Genomic DNA, 13,825 nt, shown 5'->3' on the forward strand with positions numbered 1-13,825 from the left:
ATTTGAATTCAAAATTTGCACTGTGTAATCGATTACACATATATGGTAATCGATTACCAGCAGTTTCTGAACGTTTTCATTCAAATTTTAAAGAGTGTAATCGATTACACACTTATTGTAATCGATTACCAGAGGAGTTTTTCAGAAAACATTCTCATCAGTCACATCCTTTCATGTGGTTATTGAATGGCTTTCATAAGGCCTATATATGTGTGACTTGAGACACGATTTTGACAGAGTTTTTCAGAACAAAAAGTGTTTATCCTCTCAGAGAACAAATTCATTTTATCCTCTTAAGAATTCCTTGGCCAATTCAATTGCAATTCATTAAGGAATTATTTGAGCGCTCAATCTGTAAAAATCTATCTCTTTCTAGAGAGATTCATTCTTCTTCTTCTACTCATTCTCTAAGGAATTAAGAGACTGTGGGTCTCTTGTTGTAAAGGAATTCTAAACACAAAGGAAGGATTGTCCTTGTGTGTTTAGAACTTGTAAAAGGAATTTACAAGATAGTGGAACTCTCAAGCGGGTTGCTTGGGGACTGGACGTAGGCACAAGGGTGTGGCCGAACCAGTATAAAACTGAGTTTGCATTTTCTCTTCCCTTAATCTCCTTTATTTATTATTGCTTTATATTCATATTCAAATTGTGTTATTTGAATTAATATTTAAGAAGATTGTCATTAAGGGAATTCATAACTTGAATAAAAAGTGAAATAGTTTTTAATTAGGGCAAGTAGTTTGGAATATCTTAAATTCAACCCCCCCCCCTTCTTAAGATATCTGAGGCCGCTTGTATAACACCTCTCCCAATCCTCATTGAACCCTCTCTCTCCATGCTTATTTAGTGCCCTTTTTTTGTTTTGCATGACGCAATCAATCACTGACCCCTTGATCTTCATTGCCCACATATCTTTTTCTCTCAAAGTTTGTGACTTTGTGTTGCGAAGATTAGCGGTGTGGCGTTTAGGGCTTCAATTCCGAGCAGTGTGAGGATGACGATCCAGAACATCAAGGAGATCACGGGCAATCACAGTGAAGAAGACGTTTATGCAATGCTCAAGGAATGTTCCATGGATCCCAACGAGATTACTCAAAAGCTTCTCCTTCAGGGTAGGGATTTTGATCTTGAATCTTATTAATATCTTTAAGAAAGAATTGAAGCTTACTTTTGGAGCTCAATAAATAAAGTTAGGTTTGTCTTTATGTCTTCTCCCTGCATCACTGCATGTATGATTCTTTAAGAAATGGATGGTTAACATCTGTCTTCAATTATTGAATATGACAATATGTAAAATGGGTTACGCAAATTAAACATCAACATCACTAGAAATTTCTTTTCTCTTAAAGCTACCTTATTGCCACGCAGCATTTTGCATATGGTCACATCACATGTATATGAACTTTTTTTTTCTTAACTTTTTTTTGCTAACATATGAAATTTTGATGTGATATACAAAAAGGCATCATTAGTCAGAATATTGTTCTAGACAACTAAAATTCAAGATGTTTGTTTTACTTATTTGCATCTTCAAATGATTGAAATGCAGCACCCCAGAACACTCCATGAAATAGCAATGATTTAGTCTTTGGAGTGAAGGGGATTGTGGTAATGTTTTTGATTGAAATCAAGGTAGGGTGCAAGAGGAATACAACTTTGCTTTTGCAAATGAACCCATTTCACAAGAAAATTCCAGTTCTCATCCATAATGGCAAACCCATTTGTGAATATGCAATTATAGTGTAGTACATTGATGAGGTCTGGAATGACAGAGCTCCCATCTTGCCCTCTGACCCTTATGAGAGAGCTCAAACCAAATTCTAGGTAGATTACATCGACAAAAAGGTATGTGCTTTAATTTATTTATTTTTATCGACAAATATTAGGTAGAATGTTATGTCTGAGGATTCCTTTTTTGTTGTCACATGATTTCTTTTTTGTACATGCTTTAATTTGTTGGGTTAGTTTATGATTTTGTAACCAATACTGGTTTTGTGATATTCAATGCAGGTGTATGATACTTGGAGGAAAATGTGGCTTTCTACTAGAGAGGAGCATGAGAAGAGGCATTAGGTGACAAACCTTTCTATGGGGGTGACACGTTTGGGTTTGTTGATCTTGGTCTTATCCCTTTTTATAGTTGGTTTTATACTTTTGAGACATATGGTAACTTCAAAATGGAAGCTGAGTGTCCTGAACTTGTGGCTTGGGCTAAGAGATGCATGTAGAGAGAGACTGTGTCCAAAACTTTTCCTGATGAAAAGAAGGTCTACGATCATGTTGTGGGATTGAAAAAGGCATTTGAATCAAAATAGAGGGATTTCTTACATCAACCAAATAAAAAATTTGCATTTTAAATAAGGTATTGTAAGGTTTTATGCATTTCTGTCAGTGGTTTGTCAGGCTTGGGTTATTCATGGTTTGCTAGACACTTTGGTGTGTTTCTATGTACAAGATTATGCTGAGGGATGAATGCTTATGATGAATAAAATCTCATTTTATTAGGCATCCAACAGTTCTTTCATGTGTTTGTCCCCCTAAATTGTTTTATCTTTTCATTTCTCTCTCTCCTGTGGGGTGCTTCACGAAGAAACCGAGGAATCCATCACGACGAAAGCAATTGCAGTACAAAAAAAAATCGGAAAAATAAGGATCCACAACTCAGAGATTTGAATTGAAGTGGAAGGGGGAAAGGAGAATTGGGATTAGGGTTTCACCTTTACAATCCGGTTTGTGGCAGTGCTTCACGAGGTAAATTTTTCTGAGCTGATTTCTTTGTAATCACTTTTATACAGCTTACATAATTGGATTGAAGATTTATATTGGAAGCATCATGATATAAATTATCCAAGCACGGATGGTGCAATGGTGTGTAAAAGTTAAGCCTTAGGTTATGCTCAATTGCTCTGTATTGGTGTTATTTCTTACATATTATTATCACTGTCTCCAAGTACATCGTGGTTTTTATACCGCGTACCACAATACAACAATACGGCCTGCAATTTTAGATGTTGTTGAAAGAGCAAAGAAGTTTTATGGAGATATTAAAATTATAGCAACAGAGCATTCAGTGGGAGGGGCAATGGCTTCATTTTGCGGACTTGATTTAACGGTAATTATAATTTTAACTGTCTTGGCATGACTGGGCATTATTCAACAAGGTTTTATGGTCTCAATCTCCCTTCAATTTTTTCACACAAGTATTGTCTATGTTTTGCCTGAGGCAAGGACTTTGAATTTCTTGTAGAAGTGTCATATTTGGAATATTTTTAATGATAGAAATTTATATGGCTTGGGTAAAATTGGAGTATTATATTATGCATTCGGTGGCTAATATGGAAATTTGTCAAATCATTTATGTTTTGGATCAATGATGTAGTAGCACCTTTGAGGAGAAAATGACAATTTTCTAAGAACTTTTTTATCCTAAAATCTCATACCTGATATTTTTTCTTCTTTTTTTTTCTTGCATTTTTTATCTTTTCAGGTTGTAGATCTGGTGGAATTTGTGTAGATTTGGTATGTTCTTAGATGTGATTTAATGTTGATGACTCAAATGGTTTCTCTGATTCATGTTGTGTTTGTGTTCATTGGTTATACTTCTGAATCTTCCTATATATTTTTGATAAGATTAGATGTCTTACGCAACCCCTAGACATGTTAATGTACCCCTCTAGAATACCCACACATAAGTCAATCTTAGTGTAGTGGAGTTGTTCATGATATTGAAAAAAAATATGATTATCATTAAATCATTGGTCTGCTACAGTGGATATGAAACTGAAATCAATGCGACTATATGTTATGGAAGGATTGGAAATTGAGTGTTTGTGCATATGATATGACATTTATGCTATATGGATAACATTCTGATTATGTGGTTTATTCTATAAGAGAGGTTGCGATATGATTTTTATATATTTCTTTTTATCTGTCCAAAATTCCTTTAGGTTTGAATTTTAAGTTCATGAACTTGCCGTGTATAAAATAGGTGACTATCACTGCTTTGATTTGATGGTTGTCTGCTATTCCTTGCTATCTACATATGCTTTCATGATTTTGCATATTCTCTACAGGTTCGTGAAGAAAATTTTATTAGATTATCCCTTTAATGGTTGTTGGATAGGTATGTAAATTTTGATTACACATGTTTCACCTTCATTGCAAGGTGGTGTGAAGTTATAACATCTAACTTGAAATTTTAAATCATTGTTATTTCCTTTTTATACCCCCGTCCTTCATTCCATGGCCATTTGAAATTTTGTCTTTACAATTGGCTGTGATAGTGGTGAGAAAACCTATGGTTCAACAACTTTTGCTGTGAATTCACCTTATTTCCTTGCCAAGAACATCACATTCCAAGTAAGTAAATTAAAAATTCTCTCCCTCTATTTCAATCCCAATTTAGCTTTGTCTATATATGTGAGTTTTTTTACAAGCATAACAATATATATATATATATATATATATATATATATATATATATGGTGAATGTAGAACACAACTCCTGTTCCTGCACCAGGAGTAGTTGGAAAGCAAGCGGTGGCATTAAGGATTTCAGCAGACACAACAACATTTGTAGGCTACAAATTCTTAGGAGCACAAGACACAATTTATGATCATTTGGGAAAACATTTTTATAAGGATTGTTACATCGAAGGCTCTGTTGATTTCATATTTGGCAACTCTCTCTCACTATTTGAGGTTAGATTTTCTTTCCATAATAATTATTAATTGATACCTCTAATTTGCGATCATTGCTTTCAATTAATCTGAAACATTGGAATATCCCAGTTTTAATTCATGCCACATCAGCATAACTTAACCATAACCAATTTTGTATTGCATTCATTATTTAACAATTGTGAGCAATAAATGAGTTCTTTACTCATTTGCAAATTATTAATGTATGAGTAAGTATGCACTAATTGTCTAAAAGAATTTTCACATTGTTATTCAATCACAAATGTATTAATTTTTACTTTAATTATCTTAAAAATCATATTTACTATGATTTCTGATTGTTGATTAATAATGTTTGTTGATGACACTATACTATATATAGGGATGTCACGTGCATGCCATTGCACAGATTATAGGGGTCGTAACAGCTCAAGGAAGGAGTAGTATGTTGGAGGACACGGGGTTCTCAGTTGTGAACTCCAAGGTCACGGGATCAAGGGCACTATACCTTGGAAGGGCTTGGGGACCCTTTTCTCGCGTGGTCTTTGCCTACACATATATGGAAAACATCATCATTCCCAAAGGCTGGTATAACTGGGGTGATCCTAACCGTGAAATGTATGGCTCTTCCTCTGTTCTTCTTCTACCACATAGAGAAATTCATTCATTTTAGTAAACTCAAATACTAAATGAATAGATGAATATAATAATATCAAAAAGTAAAATGAGAATTACTTTCATTAATATCATGCAAATTTGAAGGTACCTAAGTCATTGTTTGTTTTGAAGATCGATGTAAATTTCATTTTTTTTTCTGGCTATTGAAAACTACATCCTATGTTTCACATTTTTCTGCGACATTACTCTGCAAGGTGCTAATATACCACTTCACATGGAACTATTGAGTACTGAAGGTTAAAAAATATCATGTATCTGGTGTATAGTCTATACACACACTAACAAGAGTTCACTAACTAAAAGAAAAATCTACCACTTCACATTGAAGTATTGAGCAATCATATCGAACTATTGAGTAATGAAGGTCAAAGTATTTCATTGGTAGATATCATTATATATTGTATACTGCATAGTGCATACATACACTAACAAGAATTTTCCTTGAACACTTTATTTATGAATCACTTATCCTCTTTTCAATTGTCATTTTCTTACACATACAACATTTCAGTTTGATCATGTTATTCGAAACATGCAAGTAGCATATATATATGTGTGTGTGTGTGTGTGTGTGTGTGTGTGTGTGTGTGTGTGTGTGTGTGTGTGTGTGTGTGTGTGTGTGTGTGTGTGTGTGTGTGTGTGTGTGTGTGTGTGTGTGTGTGTGTGTGTATTTAATTTTCTATTTCATATTTTTATTGCAAAGTTCATCTAATGATCGAGGTATTGATATTTAGACAACTAATTTGGCTTGTGCAGATGTTGGCCTTGAGATTTAAGTTATAGCCTCACTACGTTCTCTATGGAGAAAGTTTTTGGTACAACTTCATTTCTGCATGTAGTCTTGGACAATCATATCCCCTGACCCAACTGAATTAGCAGCTTTATCTAAAAGAATGTCACTGTCAATTTCAGAGAAGCAAATGCAGTGCATTAATCCAACGATGTAAAGCTACTCTAGATGTATGATGATTATGTTAATATAATGATAATTGCATTTAATTACTTATTAATGGATTTTTTTAGGCAATTATCTTTCTTTTATCCTTATTTAGAATGGTGTTTAACTCAATTTGTTTTAAATTCGTGAGTAGTTAATTTTTGGTTTAGTTGTTTAGTTTCTTGGTTACATCTTATCATTTTGCCTGCATATTTTGTAGAAAGGGAGATTGGAGCCAATACAATAGGCATTGCGATCATATTTCAATGCTTTGTCTTCTCGAAATCCTTTAATAGGTTGCGCCATATATCAGGGACTTGGTGGGAAGACAATCGAAACCTTCCTTTTGCATCTTTATATACAGCAAGAAGGTAATTAGAAATTCCAACTAGACCTCCATCATGATGAGTATGGAATATTTTACTGAAATTGTTTTATGCATTCAAATGGGAGATATTAGAGGAGTGTTAGCAATACATTCTCTAACACCTCTACGATGGTTAATTAATGAAAACTACAAAATTATGATTGAGGCCACATCGATGAGCAAAGTTTTGTGATTTTGAGTAAATTTTAATCCATAGTAAAGAGTATATTCAAAAGAGTTTATTAGTGACAAACATTTCTCAATGGGGAAATATAAATATAAGTCACGTACAAATGACATGCATGAGATTAAGTTTGCTTCAGATAGGAACAAGAAATTGAAAAATGATTGTCATTTATTTGTTGAGGTAATGCTAGATTTTTTCTAAAGCTCTTTGGGGATCATAATTCACACGTAAACCATGTTGTCATTCCAACCAAAAAGAAAAGATGTAGGAGATGATTGTTGTTTACTTTGATAACTGAATGAACAATTAAAGCAAGAGAGGCATTGAGTAGGATAGCAATCATGCAAGAGCTACTCTTTAGGTTTGTGTGAAAGCAGAAGGATTTAGATACAACATGAGTGTTGTTCAGCTTTTATTTAATGTTTCATCCAGGATTTACAATGACAACCAGCAAGGGAACAATTTTAAAATTTACATGAATAAAAACATAAGAAAATGTTTATTCTGAATTTAATTATATATGTGCATCATTTTCCCTTTCATAGATAAAGAAGTACACAGTTCATAAGAGGATTATTTAAATTCATACTGAGTATTGACAAAAGGAGTGTTTGCAAAAATAGAAATATGATGCTTGCTAAATAAATAATCAGACGACCCGTGCATACGCACAGATTACAGGCTAGTTTATCCAATAAAGTAAATAGATTAATCATCATAGCCATTTGACTTTTTAGTGAAAGCTAAATGTATTTCCTTAAGTTTTAATTGTTTGGGTTGATTATGACACTAATATTTGGCTTCTTTAGTCACACATAAACTCGCGATTCCTCTCAAAAGGTTGTATTTTTTTTATATACTCGGATCTTTCCTTCACAAAATCAACGTGCATTTGTATGTTTAAGGTGTTTTTTAAATTTTATAAAATTTACAAGATTTTATAATATAAAATATTTGAGTTTGAAGAATAAAGTTTGGTATTATCTATTTCGTAAAACTGAGTTTTGGACTTTGGTTAGTGAACCGTAAATATAAAAAATTATAATGGAATTTCATCAATTTAATTTATGAAAACTGTGATTTTTTTTTTTCATAAATCCTCTCTTTTTATATAAGTTCCTTTAACCTAGCTGGACAGGTTTTTTCTTTTTAGTTATCTTTTTCAACAAAATCGTTTTAAAGATTTTTTCTTTAGTGATAAAATTTTTAGGAGTTTTTCTTTAACAAGAACATTGTTAGAGTTTTTTTAACCTCTTATTTTCAACATCAATTTTCTTAAGATTAATTACTCATAAAAAAAAATCATATTGTACCATAATATAAGTTATTTAATATAAAAACTAATAACATGAAGTATATAACAAAAATTTCCCCTTTAAAATTTAAAATGCGTTTACAGTAAATTGTAAAAAGTCATTTCAAATTTACTAAAGCATGAAATATTAAACGCTAACTTTATTAAAAATTATTTATTTCATTTAAAATGTATTTTTCTTCTTTAATGCTTTCTTTTAATGCGTATGTTTACTGACATGCATTTCAAGTTATATAAATTTACTTTATTTTCAAGTACGAATCAGTGTCTTTAAGTCATTACTTAAAACATTAAAGTATAAATATTTTTCTTGAAGGTGAAAAATTATGTTGTCTAATCTTTTTTCTGTTTTACAATTTTTATATAAAATATATTTTTATTTTAATTCCTTAACCATTAATGCCCTGAGGAGTAAGGACACTGGTTAATTAACAAAACCTCAATTTTTAGACAAGTAGGAAATATATATTAATTCTATTCAAATTTAATCAATTCCACTTAATGCATTTTACTTTTTTTTCATGCTTTTAATGCATACAATTAAAAACTTTAATAAGTATTTATTTATTATGTTTATTTAATTTTATAAATAATGAAGGAATTAAATATTTAATGTATTTATATCTTTTGATTATTAGGAATTGAACGTGAGTGTGATGGAGTTTACATCAACTTAACTCACATATATTTAACCAATAGAGTAAAAATTTCCTTGATACTTAATATATGGGTTAAATATGATTTTGGTCTTTAGAAAATTTATTGAATTTTAATTTAGTCTTTAAACTTTTTTCATTGATCTTGGTGGTCAAAATTTTTAAAATAGGTAGAATTAGTCTCTCACCCTAACTCTTAATTTTTTGTTGTTGATGTGACTGATGCCTACCATGTGGCGTCCATGTGGATGTCGCATGACATCAAGAACCAAAACTAAGATTTTTTTTTAAAAAAAGGAATAAGATCAATTTTGACTAAATCTTCATGGAACAAAACTACAATTTTAAAAATGCAAGGAAGAATAAGGTCAAATTTAACCAATTTTTTTAGAAACAAAAGCACATCTTATTATAATAATAATGATGATGATTGATTGATTACTTTTAATGATGATGATCGATGATTCCTTGACACAATTGTTACTTTTTTTAATATTGAGGAAATGTCCAAGAATCAAAAACAATATTTTAGTATGATTTTCATGAAGAATTTTATTTTATTTTTTATAGGAAAAAAAAGAAAAACACTTACGAATGAATGCAACATCTAAAGTGTTGAGTGATGTCCCATGCTTTATTGATGTTTTCAATAAAACCTAGTGTGACACATTGATCTCAAGTTTCTACGCAGGATCTAATGCTATTAATTGTTGATTTCCACAAGAGGATCTATGCTAGAGATGCTAAAATGGGTTATGTTAGGATCTAATCCAGATCTTACTACAATTTTTACTTAGTATTCAATGTTTGAGATGCTACACTAGCTTCTTATTTTGAGGTCTCCTCATATACTTTTAGTCCAATGTTTGAGACGCATAGCCAATGTTGGATCCTGGCATTGCATCAAGTGTAGATTCCTTTTTAGTATTGATAGAGCACTATTAGCATTGATTAATGACTCATTCTTTTACAAGTTTTAGCATGATTTTATGGTTATTTGTGTCATTTTAGCTGAGTTTTGTGAGATTGTAATAAAACCCCTAATGTGGATCAAATTTTAGCATCATCAATTTTGGGAATTTTGACAAAATTAAGAAAAATAAAAAGATGGATTAAGATTAAAGAATAATGCCACAATTTGAATGAATTGATGAGTTAAGGTAGATCCACCTCAAAGAATGATTTTTTATTTATTATGAGAATCAAGGTTTTAAGGAATAACCAAAGAGAAACACTCTCTCTATTTGCAACAAGCTAATATTTCAATAATCAGCAAACGGTCCATACAAAATATTTAAGAGGTATATTTATTCTTCTAAAAAGTATGAGCACTTGGCCCCATGCTCAAAACTAACACAATAAAGAATTACCATGGTAACTACTAAAAAGCCGTGGAAACTAAAATAAGATGAATACTCCAACATGAGTTTAATTACACAATTATTAAAACCCAACAAAGGGGCATAAAAAATAAGTAATCCTAATCTAGAAGTAGGATCAAATTTATGATCTTCAAGTCTCTTTTATCATTCTTCTCCACAAGTAAAATCATCTTCATATTAATATTCTCATGTAGCTTCCTTAACCTTGGTCTAGTAACAACTCCTCCCAAGTTAAGATCTTCATCCTTTTGTAGTCCTTCATCAAATTGGGTCTCATTGGGCTCAAGTATTAAGTTTTACTAGCAAGATACTCATGCATTTGCAAGGGTCTGCCTCATTTTTACTCATGTTCAAAATACACTTGCTTATAAAATTAGTTTTTTTAATATTAAAACACGCATAATTAGGTATTTATATTCTATATAAATGAAAAAAATTATTAAAGTATTCAAGCAAAGAAAATAATCCAACCAAATCTTGATTTTAAGGCTAGTTAAATCTTTGTTTGTTATAGAATATGTGAAAATTGAAGCCATAGTTCATTTCTTACTGGTCTCAATTCCAACTTAACTAATTTTATTTCAATATATTTACTATGCATTTATGAAAAATATTCAATATTATTAAAAGTAATTAAATTTATGATATTGTTAAGTGTGCAATATTTTGTAATAAAAATATATTTAAATTAATATTAAATATTTATTATAACTATGTGAAAATGAGATTAACCTTATACAAAATATAAATTAATAAAATTTTCATATATGAAGTAATTAAACATAGAGACAAAAACTATTTTGTAATAAATATATATATACTTAACCTTGTATGCAAAGTTTAGTTTTTAGTATGCAATTATGTTAACTACTCAAATAATGTACTTTGTTATTTATAATAATCTTGAGCAGGATTGTCTCCCGTACTTACTTCATCCATCTTTAGAATAAACCTCTGCCTTCTCCGCTATCATGATTTTAGATATCCCGATTTTCATATCGAAGCAACTTTGTGTGGTTATTTGATGCATCCATAACTGAGTCATCATTTGAATTCATTCTTGTTGCCTCTAAGGCATTCTCACATTTGACATATTTTTCGGCTCTTTCCATAAATTCTTCAAATTCTTAGGGATAAATTTTTGTGATTAAGATGAAGAAAGGAAAGTTTTTCTTATCGATCCCATCATTGGCCAACATTAAAACAACTATTGGTTGCAAATTCTCTGCTACCCTGCCTCTTGATTGAAATGAATTAAGTATTCCTTTAATGGTTCCTGAGCACCACTACTAGAAAAAGCGCATTTAAAGTCAGTTATATAAAGCATTTTATGATTGTTATGAACCGTCGTAAAATCGAGCTTTATAGAAGGTAAAATAACATTTAAGATGGTTCTTGGAACCGTCTTTATATGTGGCACGTTTTATGATGGTTCTTTGAACTGTCTTTATATGTGGTGCTTTTTACGATGGTTCTGGGAACCGTCTTTATATGTGGCTCTTTTCTAAGGGTACTAAGACAGTCATCATAGGTCAACCACGTTATACAACCTGCAAAGGTAACAATAGTCAACAATTGTCTACTTAAATGAAACATTTGTAACGAATTTATAAATTGAAGAAGAAATGTACAAACATGCAACCAACCAATGCATGACCAAAAATGTTTGCCTAAAAATTGTTGGAATATAAAATGCATAGATGTAAATATAATAAAGCTACTTTCAAAAAAATAATTAGAACAGTTTTCCTTCAAGAACAAGGGCATTGAAGATTAAATGCAAATTCCTTCTTCAAATGCACACTTGCAAATACCAGTCGTAGCCCCTTTTTTTTTGGTGGATTTTGATCAGTTTTCCTTGAACAAGTTTTTCTGTGGCCAAGTTTGTGGTTTTTTCTTTAATCAAACACTTAATTGGTTCACTAGTTTTACACTCTAATTAATCAGCCGATCCATTTTCCATAATAGTGATTTAACATCCAATAAAGAGAAATAGATCTAGATAGAAAAGTTTTAACATAAAGGCTATATCTCCAAGGACTGGTCTCTGATTATGAAAATTGTCTCTCTTGTTAGAATCAAGTCCTAATCAAAACCATCATATTATACAAATTTGAGATTGAAAGCACAAAATTTTCTAAAAGGTAAATTATGTTGTGGTGATGTTGTGCCATGTGTCAAGCATATGAGCATTTTGATATGTGTCTATAAGTTAGGTGTCAATGCATCATCCCTTTGATTGATTTAAGCTTAATGAACTATAGAACCCTAAAACATAGCTAGTCTAAAACTGATACAGGTACTAGATGCCATAGACTGATGCACAGGGGGAGTCCTCTTCCAACGGTAATACTTTTCAAGATTGCCAGAATACATTCTAAACATCTAAGCCCTTTATTCACTAATTAAGAATACAGTGTTGTCAGCTAACACAGAATACATTGAACTGAAAAATTCATTCTCAAAAGTTCTCCAAAAGCAAAAATCAAAATCTAGTAAAATAAAATTGGTGGCATCATGTACAATACTTAATAGCATGTTCTGCAGCCATGTATGTTATTGTGTTTTATCAAATTTTTCAAGGTCTACTTAACAAATGCCAAAATAAAAATCATAGAATAACTACTAACCAATCCTAATAACCAGAAATAATTATGAGATGGTTAGATGGTTTACACCTTATTACAGGCAAAAAACCATGATAGAAGAGAGGATGGTAAAGCTTATCTCATTGCTAAATATGGAAAAATTAGTACACCAGTAAAAATTGCAACAATGAAAGAAAGAAACTCGACATTGACCTAAAAAAACAGAATTGAATGTATCTAGAGTAACAAAAAATGCAAACAAACCTATTAATTTCAATCCTATTATGAACTAAAGTCCTAACTTAAGGTTCCATTCTAAAAATCCATGCCCCTCCAAATATGATTGGTACAAAAAAAAAATCCCTCTTTCATATTCTTCAATTTCAGAAAGTAACAAAATTTAGGTGAAGTTAGATGGAAAATTTGACAATTACACCAATTATGCAAACAAAGCACCACAGTGAGAGTTACATTGTTATATATACAAAGCTTAATTCCTTTTTATCCTTATCATTAAGGAGTATATCATCAATAGAAAATTTTCACAATTAATTATCATCGTTGTTATTATATTTACATAATTACTCATTTATCCTCATTCTTGGAGGATAAGGATCTAATTTACTTGTCATGTTTTGAGCACAAGTTAGGAAAATGACAACATTAAAGAATGGCATCCACCATCTAGCAAATTTTAATTTTATTAGCTAACTATTCAAACATATATAGGGATAACAAATGGTCACTAGAAGTAGAGACTAGATTACAAAAGGAAACAAGGCAGTCACATATTCTCAAACAAGAAATAGGGCAGTCACATCATCGCCTAACACAAGCTTAACTAAATAGAAATAAAACAAAACAGAAGAGCCTCAGTGTATTGATTCTTTTCTGAGACTTCATGCAGTCAAATATATACCCTATCTTGTTTTTATTACTCTAGTTATTATTAGTTGCATATATCTTCCATCAGAATAACTCATCTTGTAGAGTTTTGAGATATGCATTGGGTATTAGTTTATTCAAATTTTC

At 31.1% G+C, this 13,825-nt stretch overlaps 1 protein-coding gene and 1 pseudogene across 1 annotated transcript; both read left to right on the plus strand.

Annotated features, from left to right (window-relative positions):
* Nucleotides 1–1,526: 1,526 nt before the first annotated feature.
* Nucleotides 1,527–2,338, plus strand: LOC100798767 (glutathione S-transferase 3-like; annotated as a pseudogene).
* Nucleotides 2,339–4,053: 1,715 nt separating this feature from the next.
* On the plus strand, nucleotides 4,054–6,315 carry LOC106796378 (probable pectinesterase 53). The gene is made up of 5 exons (XM_014768589.3): nucleotides 4,054–4,076; nucleotides 4,287–4,362; nucleotides 4,498–4,704; nucleotides 5,066–5,301; nucleotides 6,118–6,315. Exons 1-5 carry the CDS (start codon nucleotides 4,054–4,056, stop codon nucleotides 6,128–6,130), a joined length of 555 nt encoding a protein of 184 aa, XP_014624075.2. The 3' UTR covers nucleotides 6,131–6,315.
* Nucleotides 6,316–13,825: the final 7,510 nt, after the last annotated feature.

The sequence above is a fragment of the Glycine max genome, chromosome 16 (genome assembly GCF_000004515.6).
Source record: "Glycine max cultivar Williams 82 chromosome 16, Glycine_max_v4.0, whole genome shotgun sequence".
NCBI lineage: Eukaryota > Viridiplantae > Streptophyta > Magnoliopsida > Fabales > Fabaceae > Glycine > Glycine max.

Excerpts from the sequence above, each read along its gene's own strand:
- LOC106796378 (XM_014768589.3), top strand. The coding sequence starts at position 4,054 with ATGATTTTGCATATTCTCTACAG. Across the intron at positions 4,363-4,497 it reads CCAAGAACATCACATTCCAA|AACACAACTCCTGTTCCTGC; the intron begins GTAAGTAAATTA and ends TGGTGAATGTAG. Across the intron at positions 4,705-5,065 it reads ACTCTCTCTCACTATTTGAG|GGATGTCACGTGCATGCCAT; the intron begins GTTAGATTTTCT and ends TACTATATATAG.